Raw genomic sequence first — 11,689 nt, 5'->3', positions numbered from 1 at the left:
GTGTGTGTGTGTGTGTGTGTGTGTGAACAGTTCAGTCAACAACAACGCCACACTGAAGACCTCACTTTTGTCTTCGTCCTAATCCTCCTGCCTAACTTTATTTACTCTGTCCAAACTAATCAATGCACTCATTAAAGTCATTCAGGTCCCAACATCTCATCAACATCCATATTAGCAGCAAGCTGCACTAACTGCCTTGAAATGCTTAATAATAATGCCTGATGAGATTTTACTTCCTACAATCATGATCATCATGGTTAATAATTAAGTTATAACTTACCTGATACAGCGAAGGGGACGAATGTTAGAAGAAAAAGATGAAGCGTGACTCTTGATGAGGACATGCTGTGCTACAGTGAACTTCTATTTGATCCGGAGGGAAATCAGTGGGGATCTGCGCATATTTCATTGCTTTTCGTCCAGTGCTGCGACCTTCATGCGCCACATTTTCCTCTCGTTGATGTAAAGTTCAGCTCGTATAGGCCCTAGTTGTTGATGAGACACAAGTCCTCCACTTCCTCTTTTCGTGCGTGCGTGCAGCTAGAGCAGCCGGGCACAGGTAATGTGAAGGCGTGGCTGGATCGGCCATTTTGGCAGGTAAAGCTCTTGAATGTGTTGTAACATGGATGTATTATAAAAGTGGTTAAAACATCCATAATTTAAAAAGGAAATCACTACAGTTAAGTTATCTCTGCAAATGAATGTCAACAAATAATCATTTAAAATTTAAAATACAATTACAGTTTGAAAAACCAAACAAATATATAGCCTACTATTATTTGTATCATAGCCTATATAGCCCAGTGGTATTATGATACACCTTTGACTGGAAGGGCCGGCTCAACATTAACTCGTACCTTAATAGATTCCCATTACGAAAAATTAAAGACATGTTTTTCTTATGTTTCTTTATCAAGATTATACACTCCACTTCAGAGTCATATTATTATGTAGGCTACTAGACCTATAGCCTGCTCAAAATAATGCAGCATACAACAATCCAGCAATAATTCCTACATTCTTGAAGGTTATAATGTGAAACTGTTTTAGAGAGATGTTGATTCAACTGTCATAAGTTTGGAGCTTTTAGCTTGTGGTGCTTGAACTATACTGAGAGGTGTTTCTGTTATTTTGTCCGTGTCACTTAGCCTACAACACAAAAGAAGGGGGGATTTATTCAGGGCGGTTCTATTAGATTGCGTTGGTTATAGGGCCTAATAACTAGCTGCACCAAATAAACTGGAAACTAAGTGTATTTATAGGAATAAAATGATCAATAGGCTGTTTATTCAAAGCTCATTTCTTACAGATCCACTCTGTCACTCTGTCACTCTTGTCAGCTCAGCTGGATGCAAACTGCAGCAGGGGTTGGACAACATAACATGCACTGATAGGTAGAAAGAGTTAAATTACCACATTCAAACTCCTTTTAAAAATTTAGGAAAAGGCCAGGTTATATGTGGTGTAACTGTTAGGGGGCAAAGCAACTCATGTGTCTGAAAAAGTCAACTTATACACTAAAACAACCATGTGTTACAGATGAGAAATAATTCTCCAAATCCTTACACAGACCATGACTGGGGGAGGGGGGAGGTGGGGAGACATGATTTGATATTGAATCATTGGTAATGAATCCACATCTAGAGTTAAGACAAAAAAACACCCCAAAGTTAGCAAAATGTGTAATTAAAGCTCTATTAAGTCATATAGCCACAAATTTTTTAAACATTTGGGAATTGAAAATCAGTGTCAATAGCTCCTTAGTTTGGGCACGCTGCACCTCATTCATGATACGATACAATCAAAATGATCATTTTAAAGGGTTCAGCTTTTGGTGCTAATTAATTGTTATACTGACAGGTGTTTCTATTATTTTGTCAATGTATTTAAATGAGGCTACATACGATAAACACCGTGCAATGCAATAGCTACAGCTCAACAGCACCACAAACTACATCCTCCAAAATGATCACCCAACACCACTCCAAAGCATTTTCAATAAAAACTGAAGATTATGACCAATGTAGAGGTGGATTTTTATGCAGGACTGTTGTATCAGACTGCATTTAGCTTTGTGTACCTGATAAACTGGCAACTGAGTGTAGGCTATATTTTCCAAAGTATTTGACAGTGTTAGATTAAAGCCTGTTTTGAAATTTAGATCACATGCTGTGTTCACTTGAAATAACTAAATTGATTTGGGCTAGAGAGTAGGTCAGAGAGAATCTGAGATATAGCCTATAATCAATTTTTATTTTTCATTGAAACCGTTGGAACATGAATACAAATAAGCACGCATATTGAATTTGACATTATAAATCTATAACAATATAATTATCGAAACCCTCTCTATGTCACTCAGAAACATCTATTTTTCAGAACGTATGAGGGGGGCGACTATTACATTTACTTTGAACATGACTATAGGTTATATATGCGACGGCACACTTTGAAGTTCAGTTTTCAGTGCAAAGGTCCTACACATGGGATAAGGCAAAAACTTTCTAGAAAGGTTAAAAAATATACAAACACTGTTTAAAGAGAAAAAAGTTTGCACAGTTTGCGCTGACATAATATATAGGAAGTCCTACAAGGGAATACAAAACACATTGGTGTATAGATTACTATTGGATGGTATAATCCATCATACTTTACCTTGGTTGTCCTAACGAGGAGGAGCTCTAATAAGGGATAAAGAACACCAAAAACTAAAGCATTTGATCAAAAATGTCTCCAAAGCTCCTCGAACATTCATTCAGGTAAACAGTTGGGTGGCTACAGTTATAGTATAGGCAGCACAGGCTAATTATAATAAAGATAATTTCAATTATCTCGGTCTCCTCTGCTCCATCCCATTGGGCAGAAACCCTGCAATGATCGGGACTGGCCATATGAGAGCAGCAACACTCCACACGATGATGACCAAAGTCATGAAACAAGCCACAAGTGTCGACTCGATGGGCTTTCTGTTCAGCCTCCAACTTTTGTCGCCCTTCAGCTCGTCGAGGCTGAAATCCACGCAGCAGAAAGTGACCTGATCCCCGGTCTGCTGGCCCCTCGACCTGCCCTGACCAAACCTCCGGTACCGGGACATCCCGCAGCCCACGCACAGCCGCAACTCCTGCTGACCCCCGGCGACCCCGAGGTGCTCGATGACGACAGGCGAGATCGCCCTGTTGATAGACGCAGAGAAAAAAGCCCTTCCGTGGTTGTTGGTGGTGTAGATGAGCACATCACACTGGAAGCCGAAGGTGCTGTCCCAGCGGGCCACCAACGAGGTGGGCAGGAGTCTCTGGACGCTCACGTTGCACTGGGTCAGAGTCTGCAGCGAGGAAGCGTCGGCCGAGGCTTCGCTCTCCTCCACGGACCTCTTGGAGAAGCGCACGTCCACCTCCAGATTGGCCAGGAACCTGTTGGAGGAGTTGATGGGCGGCAGGATGAGGTCTTCGTCGCTCCAGCCTTGGCATCGCTGGAGAAGTCCGGCCACCGCGGTGAGAGCCAGCAGGAGCGTCGGAGAGTCGTTCAGCATGGCACACTAGGGCGAGTCTCTCCTGCTCGCATGGTGCTGTGGCGATCCGCAGGCGACGGATGAGGCGTGCAATGTTAGAAAATGCCACTCGCCAGTGATTTTTTAAATAACGCACCTCCCGATGGAGAGATTTAACTCCCTGCCCGACTGGTGTAAATGGAAACGTCCACAGCTTGTCACATGCACGCGTCCCCCTCCCTTTGGATAATTTCGGACTTTTTCCCCAAATGTGCCCTGCAGTCGCTTTACAGTGAAAGCAGGCTGAGCAGCACCGTGCGCTGCCTTCATCACAGCTTCTCTGAGCTTCTCTGAGCGTCACCCCCCCCCCCCCCCCCCCCCCCCCATCCCCCCTTCTGTCACTTCAGGTGTGAGCGCGGCTGAGCACGAAGACACAGAGGAGTGGTGAGGGGAGAACCTCCAGTGCGCAGGGACAGAAGTGCCAAGTTGAACACACATCTTCCAATGAGCGATCCTCACATACACATGCTCAATGCAACTTTCTCAATGAAATGAAATGATTTGAAAACCCAATCCAGTCTCATAGTTTCATACATTTTTGTAATAGTTTCATAGTTTCATAGTTTGTAATAGTAAGCTATTAGTTTGCATTTTTCATATGTATGTATTTAACTGATGTTATATATTCTGTAAATAAGTGCTACCCTAACGGTCTAAATGCTGTTTCAAACCAAGTCTGCACTGCCAGGACTAGATGTCTGTTGGGAAAGCAGTGGATCATTTATCTGTGTATTTATTTATTTATTTATTGGCTTAAAGGCTCAATAAGCTGAGAAACATGCATGGGATTTCAAGGTCCCATCAGTTACCTCCACCATTGTGATTGATTGAGCTAAAAGATCAGAAGTTAATCTACATCCCACGCAGGAAAGATTAACTCTACAACCTTCACGTAACCGGAGTGCTTTTACTGAGCACATCATGAATGGTGGCCCGTGATTTAACAGCCTCACTGGACCAGCAGGGGCTTAAGTGCCTTGCTTAAGAGCACCTCAGCAGTGGTGATGCGGTAAATACAAGTGCTGCTCGCTCACTTTACCACCAAGATTGGTCCTACTAGTCTAAACTCTAAACCACTGGCTGTATGTTCCTGTACATGTAGTTCAAATGCACCAATAATCTCAGAATCCATTTGAAAGTGTAAGTGCCAAAAGTGTTGAAAGTAAAAATGAAGTAACTTGAATGCATTTCCCTCCATTCAGTTATAAAACTTCAGTAATTCAAGAATGCAAGGACCTATTTCATACAAAACATTCCCATTGGAAAATCTGAAAAAATGCTGTCATTCATTAGTAATGAAACCAACTCTTCTCAGCGCTGTATAAATTACTAGTTTCTATAGTTACCCATAGTGACAAACTGTAGGTAAACTGTGTTGTATATATTTATACATCCAGTACGTGCCTAGCTGGTAGGAAAACATCTCTGAGAGGGTAAACCCAACAGTCTGTAATCTGTTTGCCTGGTTGTTCATCTGTTTTTGCACCGAGAACTTCCTGGTTGGTGTTTGTTTCTCGCAGCCATATTGTGCACTTAGGGGCAGTCAGACACATCAATAAACATGGGCCTCCACTGTGCTGCAGCAGCAGGGGTTTGGCACACAGTGTGTATCACCTGGGTGCTGTATCTGATACCGAAGAGGACACACTCACCACCGTCCCTCCCGTCCCTTCTCCTAAACCTATTTGTGTTTTAGAACCAACACTTTATCACAAACAGCTGATTACATTTACAGCTGGGGACACAGCTGTAGTTAATCTCAGTTTTGTGGAGTTGTATTAAGAGTTATATATTAGGACCAGTAGTTGAACACCTGGTCCATTTTGGCAAGAAGGGGTTTCAAGCTGTGGTCACCATTTGAGCCAGCATTGGCCGGAATCACACTGAGCTCAGAGTCAACCCAACCTCCTAAAAAAATGACATTTGTGCAACTCAGAGTTGAATTTGACATAACCTGATGCTAGAAACATTACTGAGACTCTTAACTACATCTCAGCATTTAGATTGACTGTCTATTAATGCGTATTGTGTTATTACTGATCTACTTCAATATCTAGACCACAACTTGCTCTAACTGTGTATTGTGTATAACTGTGTTATTACTAATCTACATAACTAACTAGACTACAACTTGCACTAACTATATGTTAACTCTTCACTTCATCTCAGCATTAACAGTATATAGACTGCATCTCCATATATATATATTGCATTATAACTGATCTATATCACTAACTAGACCACAATTTGCACTTACTGTATTTTGACACTTTATTACATCTCAGCAGTGTTATAGACTGTCTATTCATGTATATTGTGTTCTTACCATATCATTTTCGCATAATCATCAACTTACTAACACCTCACTTTGCGCCGGCTATGTAATGCCTACTTAATCTGTACTTTATGTAACCTATTGTATTCTATATTCTTGTATTGTATTGAATGTGGAACTGTGTGTTGTCTTGCATGCTTATGCTTTTCTTGGCCAGGTCGCCGTTGCAAATGAGAACCTGTTTTCAACGGTCTACCTGGTTAAATAAATGTTAAATAAAAATAAAAATGTTAGGACTGACCTTTTCACCCTGACAGGACTGCACACAATGTCAATTTTATTATCATATTATTCATACAGGTATCTTGAATGAATGGTATGAATAATAATATATCTGTACAGTAATGAGTTTGTGGTGATCTACAGTACCGTGTTAGAGTTTTTTGCTTCCTTTTTCATGATAACCAATATTTGCAATTTTTGTAAAAAATGTTCTCTTGACCTCACCTTGTGTGTTGCAGGATTAGGTATGTCTTGCAACATACTGCTATTTAATACAACAACTGTATTTTTTAAACAACAAGTCTATTTTTATATTTTATAGGTGTTGCTCTCACTGTGTCCACCCACCGTAAGACACTATCCCCTCTTAGAAAAGATGTCAATCAATTCATTGTTAATGCATCTTGTTTCTGGTAACCACTTATTAAAGAATGACATGACTTTTAATGAGGAAACAGTTCTGCATTTTACAAGTATACCCACCCAAACATTGTATACATAATGCATCAGGAAAGATAATAAGCTATTAACAGAATTAGGTCATTGACCGGAGGCAAAATCGTGATGAATTATTCTCTTTCATCTTCGCAGGCTAGGAAATATGAATGCCAGTTGTATGAATTGTTTTCTTTGGTGCTGTTTAAATACTGTGATTTGTTCCAGAAGCCTGCCTCCATGTATTTGATGTGAGGGCCAGCTAAAGCTTTGGTGTCAATTTGCACCTTAAAGCCCTCGTCCCCTTGTCTCCGTTCTCTTTCTCAGACAACCCTCTCACTAACACTCCCACTCGTTTTTTGTAAATGCTGGTCTCTTTGCATCAGATATGCTCTAGTCTAGACAATCTACTGGTGAACAGATCAAGGAAATGTAAATGACTTTCTTGTTCATTAATTATGCTATAAAAATGTAAATTGCTTTGGTGACGGAAATGCAAATGGGATTGAGATAAAAGTCTCTTGTGCCAAAGAAAAGAGTACGTATGAAAGATTCATTTTCTCAAAATGTGGCTCTTTATTCAGGAAACCAAAAGGAGGCCCTGTTAGTGGATCCTGGCTGACTCTGTGCCGGATCAGACACCATTAGTCTGACCCACCGGCTCACACCGACAACTGACATAATTAGAGGTTGAGGATTCGGGTACACACACATTCTCATAGACACAATGTTCAAGCTCCTCTCTCTACATCTGAACCTGGTGAATCCCCTGTCTCTCTCCAGTTGTCATACAGCCAATCACTGACAAGACTCATCGCCACGGCAACATAACAGATTGGTCTCTATAGAAAAAGAGGAGAAATGGGGTGTCGAGAAAATATTATGTCTAGTTGATAACAATAATAAAACTAAGAACGTCATTGTTGTTAATATCATGTTTGGTGCCAGTGCCAAGAATATTGCAGGCACAAGTATTCATGACCATGTTGTACTGAGTCAGAGTATGACCCGCTCAGCTGGCAAATAGTTGGAGACCAACGCTGAAGTCTGGGCAGCACTGTAGCACAGAGTGATCATAAAATATAGAAGATGTAATAATAAATTCAGGCCTTGAAGCTAGTGTACCAAACATTTGGAAAAGGGCTTCATCAACACCTGCAAATCAAATCATACTACCCGCAAAAAGTGAGTCTTCATCCTTTCTTTGACCTATTTTACACATTAAGTTTAGTTTACTCATTAGGAGGAGAAAGGAGGTTTAAGATAAGATGAATAAAGTCTTTATTGTCTTCTATGGGAGAAATTTGTCTTGGGCAGTTGAGAGGTTTCCAAAGTCTGATTATCTTGGATCAGGATTGAGACTGTTGCAGACTTGGCACATGGAGTTCAAAATGTATGGGCATTTACCAGCAATCGACGTCTAATGAAATATGCTACTGAGTTTCATTATTTGTAGGATCCAGCATTTTTGGAGCTTGACCCATAACGGGGAGGGGAGAAAAATTTAGGATTGGCCTCTGCTGCTCTGATGGCGATGTCTCTTTTTCTCCTGTGAGTACCAGCTCTATGGAAGTGCAATGCTAAATCGCTGTGGAAAATTAGCAATCATACAATGTAAAACCACTTAATTAAAATCCTGCAATAAAAACGTACTTGAGTAAAAACACGGACGTATTATTTTTCAAAAGTAGAAAACACAAAAGTAGAATGCTGTGTGGATTATTTTTGTGAAATAAAGTAAATTGAATGAAATTGAACTAGATGTCAAAAAAAATGTAGTTAATTAAAAAGTACAGTGTTAAATGTAGTGGAGTAGAAATACAAAGTAGCCTGAAAAAAAATAACCAGTGTATCCTTTTATAAGAGCCTGGTTGAGTGCATCTAGGAGAGTGCAGAGGGATCTGAGGAGTTGTACACTAATTTTAATTGCCAAGGAGCTGCTCTGACATCAGGCAAAGTGGATGGGGAGCCAGCGGGAAGACATAACAAATGTCAGTTGCAGAATCTGCATTTTTCATCTTCAATGAGTAGAAGTCGTGCACTAGCGCAAGAAAATGAGAACAGGAAAGATCGGGAGGGGGAGTGAGGCTGCCAGACACTTCTCAACAGATTATTTAAGATCTTGTTCCAGATCCAAACTTCCTCATCGCCTCGGTTTCTCTCTGGAGTATTTGTCCTCGATGAGAACAGATATGTGAAGGACACTAGGGGCTTTCAATGTAAAACCGGCCCTGGAAATAACATCACAGTCAGAGGCATGCAGAGACCCATCAGCCTGCTCCTTGCTGGTCTCGGGGAGCTGAGATGGTGTGAGATTGCTTCTCTGTTGCACCAACAGCCTACTTCCCACTGAAGCGGGTGTGGAATGTGAATCACACACCTGTCGACAAAAGGTCATCTTGGACAGGTGAGTGAGCCCCCCTTTCCCCTCATCTGCTTTCTACCTAACGCATTCTGCTCCGGCCGCTCTGTGTGGTCATTTGTCATCTGGTTCTCTGCTGGTGAAATGCAATCGTCCTCCGAAACAGGCAGAGAGGGGGTGATTACCATGGGTTGTTTGTCATGGTGGGAACGGGGGAGGCGGATGTGGGTGGAGAAGGAGGATGATTGGTTGCTTTCAAAAGTAATTTGTTTGAAAAACAACAGAGGCTGCGTGTACCTGAGACTCAAAGGCAATGTAGCAGTCCAAAAAAATTCACGACTTTAAATGCAACCAAAAATAAATGGTTAAAAGACTTTGCCAGCCATGAGAAATTATGCCATACAGTTTTTCTACTGTTAATTACAATGAAATATAAAGAAGTGGAACACTGAGACAAAGCTGGCAGTTGGAAAGAGGATGAGACTTTCACAGAACTGCTTCCATGTTTTGTCTCAGTGTGTACTTTTTCTCCACAGATTTCCAGCAATAAACTGTCTTTGCTCACTCAGACGCTCCCTGAGGACACAGTGCCTCCATCTGCTCCAGTTATATGATACCTATAATTTTTTCTTATATGTTGGGCTGTCAGAGGATCATTACTTTGAAAAGAATATTGACCTGGAGCAGACACATTTCACTGAGTACAGACCTCACAGCATCTTAAGAGGAGATCTCTTTTGTTCTTATGTTTATATTGGTTACCGTGAAAACTTTTTTTTCATTCATTTTTACTATTCTTGAATTTTGAAAAATACCTTTTTTTTCTCCCCAATCTTGATTGATCTATGATGTCTCTATATGTTTAATCTTATTGAGAAAAAAATTGATTTAAAAGCAAGTTTTTAGGGGCTTGAACTAGTTTTTAGTCTTTACCCAGTTAACTACTCTTTGTGTTTTTCATGTAGTCCTCATTCACAAAGAGATTGAAGGTGTTTTGTTCCTATTGGTCATCAGAATACTTGCTCTAACACTGTCACTGTTATCAAATGGGTAAAGGTAACATCCGTCATATTCACGTCTTCCACTGCTTTAGATCTGGTCTAGTTCAAACTGTTTTATTGACATCAAAGCTGACCTTCAAGCTAACCGTAGCACAACATTTTCATCCATCATGCGGGCACAATGGATTCCCTTGCTTTGTAACGCAGAAAAAGTTATCAATACATTTTAGAAGGTGCCCAGGTCGATTTTGACTGGCATGATGTGTGGTCACATTCAAGAAGTATCACGCAATCCAGACCATCAACAGATTCACCACAATTTCATTCATTCTTTTGTCTTGTGTCGGTCTCCCTGTCAATGCCTCTTGTTGATTTGTTTGTCTGGGTCTGTTTGTGTGTGTCTTGTTTGTGAGCTGCAGACATTGTTCTTGCTGTTGTATTTTTGTTTCTCCCTCATTCCCGTATTTCCTCTCTTTGATTTAGAGTAATTGTGCAAAAGGTGCACTGTGCCGTCCTAGGTGTGTGTAGTGTACCTTTCTGTATGTTGATGTCTGGACCAATGTTTTGCACTTTTGTTTGGCTGCTTAAATAAATAAAAAAAATTGTATTCAAACAGAGCTGCAGGGTCAAATTTGTCCATAATTTCAGCAGGAATTTCAATTTTGAACAAATAATAACAGACCCTTCACCTGCACCTGCAGTGCTTATGTGAAATAGTGTAATGATGAGGAAGTGAGTATCCGATTCATTCATCAGGGAGCCTCCCACTGTATCTGCAGACAGATCTTTTGCTGTATGAGAGTTAGAGTCTCAACTGTGTCAAAAACCCATTTCCCTTCGTCATTCCTCCTCTTCAGCTACATCCTGTTGTGCCCTGAGCGGAGGCGCCCACTTAACTCTGATGTACGACGGCAGCAGGCCAGAGCAGAGCCCAAGGTTTAGCTCTCTGACGTCAGGTTGAGGAACTCTACATCTCCTGCTAATGATACCCCACCCTCCTTTTTCTCTTCCCTCGCCGGCTCTGGCTCCTTCCCTCCTTCACTCCTTTTCTCTGCATGTCAGATCAAAGGTGAGTGCCACAGGGAGCGCTCGTAGAACAGAGGCTCTGATAAGACACCACCTCCTCCTCCAATGGATAGGAAGGCCCTCAGAAATACCAGATCAGACTATTACTCATCACTAATAGAAGAAAATAAGAACAACCCAAGGTTTCTTTTCAGCACTGTAGCCAGGCTGACATACAGTCACAGCTTTATTGAGCCATCTATTCCTACAAGTCTGAGTAGTGATGACTTTATGAGCTTCTTTAATGATAAACTTATAACAATTACAGATAAAATTCATCTAACGGTTCACCTAGACAGAACGACAAGACCTGACATAGACTGCTTCTTTCCTATAGACCTCAAACAATGAATGTTTAATGTCTCTTCAACTGAGCCATATACCTGTCACTTAGACCCCATTCCAACAAGGCTACTTAAGGAAGGGTTACCCATGGTTAACACTCCATTACTAGATATGATCAATATGTCTCTATTAACAGGTTATGTACCACGGTCATTTAAAGTAGTAGTAGTGATAAAAACCCTCCCTTGACCCTGAGGTCTCAGCAAACTATAGACCTATGTCTAATCTTCTCTTTCTCTCCAATATCCTTGAGATGGTAGTTGCTAATCAGTTATGTGATTTTCTAAATAGCAATAGTTTACTTGAGGACTTTCAGTCAGGATTTAGAAAGCATCAGACGACGAGCACAGAGACGGCACTGGTGAAAATTACTAACG

General features: G+C 41.0%; 2 protein-coding genes across 3 annotated transcripts in view; both read right to left on the bottom strand.

Moving 5' to 3' along the window:
* Nucleotides 1-546, bottom strand: part of cdcp1a (CUB domain containing protein 1a) — a 5,651-nt gene extending 5,105 nt beyond the window's left edge. For both annotated transcript variants that reach the window (XM_032518989.1, XM_032518990.1), the window contains exon 1: nt 281-546. In XM_032518989.1, coding sequence (XP_032374880.1) covers nt 281-344 — 64 coding nt within the window. In that variant the 5' untranslated portion in view covers nt 345-546. The remainder of the gene's footprint in view (nt 1-280) is intronic.
* Nucleotides 547-2,227: 1,681 nt separating this feature from the next.
* tmem158 (transmembrane protein 158) lies at nt 2,228-3,901 on the bottom strand. Its single transcript, XM_032518991.1, has one exon. The coding sequence runs from the start codon at nt 3,527-3,529 to the stop codon at nt 2,828-2,830; it is 702 nt and encodes a 233-aa protein (XP_032374882.1). The 5' UTR covers nt 3,530-3,901; the 3' UTR covers nt 2,228-2,827.
* Between the last annotated feature and the right edge of the window lie 7,788 nt (nt 3,902-11,689).

Source organism: Etheostoma spectabile, chromosome 6 (assembly GCF_008692095.1).
Source record: "Etheostoma spectabile isolate EspeVRDwgs_2016 chromosome 6, UIUC_Espe_1.0, whole genome shotgun sequence".
Lineage (NCBI taxonomy): Eukaryota > Metazoa > Chordata > Actinopteri > Perciformes > Percidae > Etheostoma > Etheostoma spectabile.
This window is presented reverse-complemented; position numbering and strand designations above follow the sequence as displayed.

What these genes read in the sequence shown, in the direction of transcription:
- tmem158 (XM_032518991.1), bottom strand. Translation starts at nt 3,529, where the DNA reads ATGCTGAACGACTCTCCGACGCTCCTGCTGGCTCTCACCGCGGTGGCC.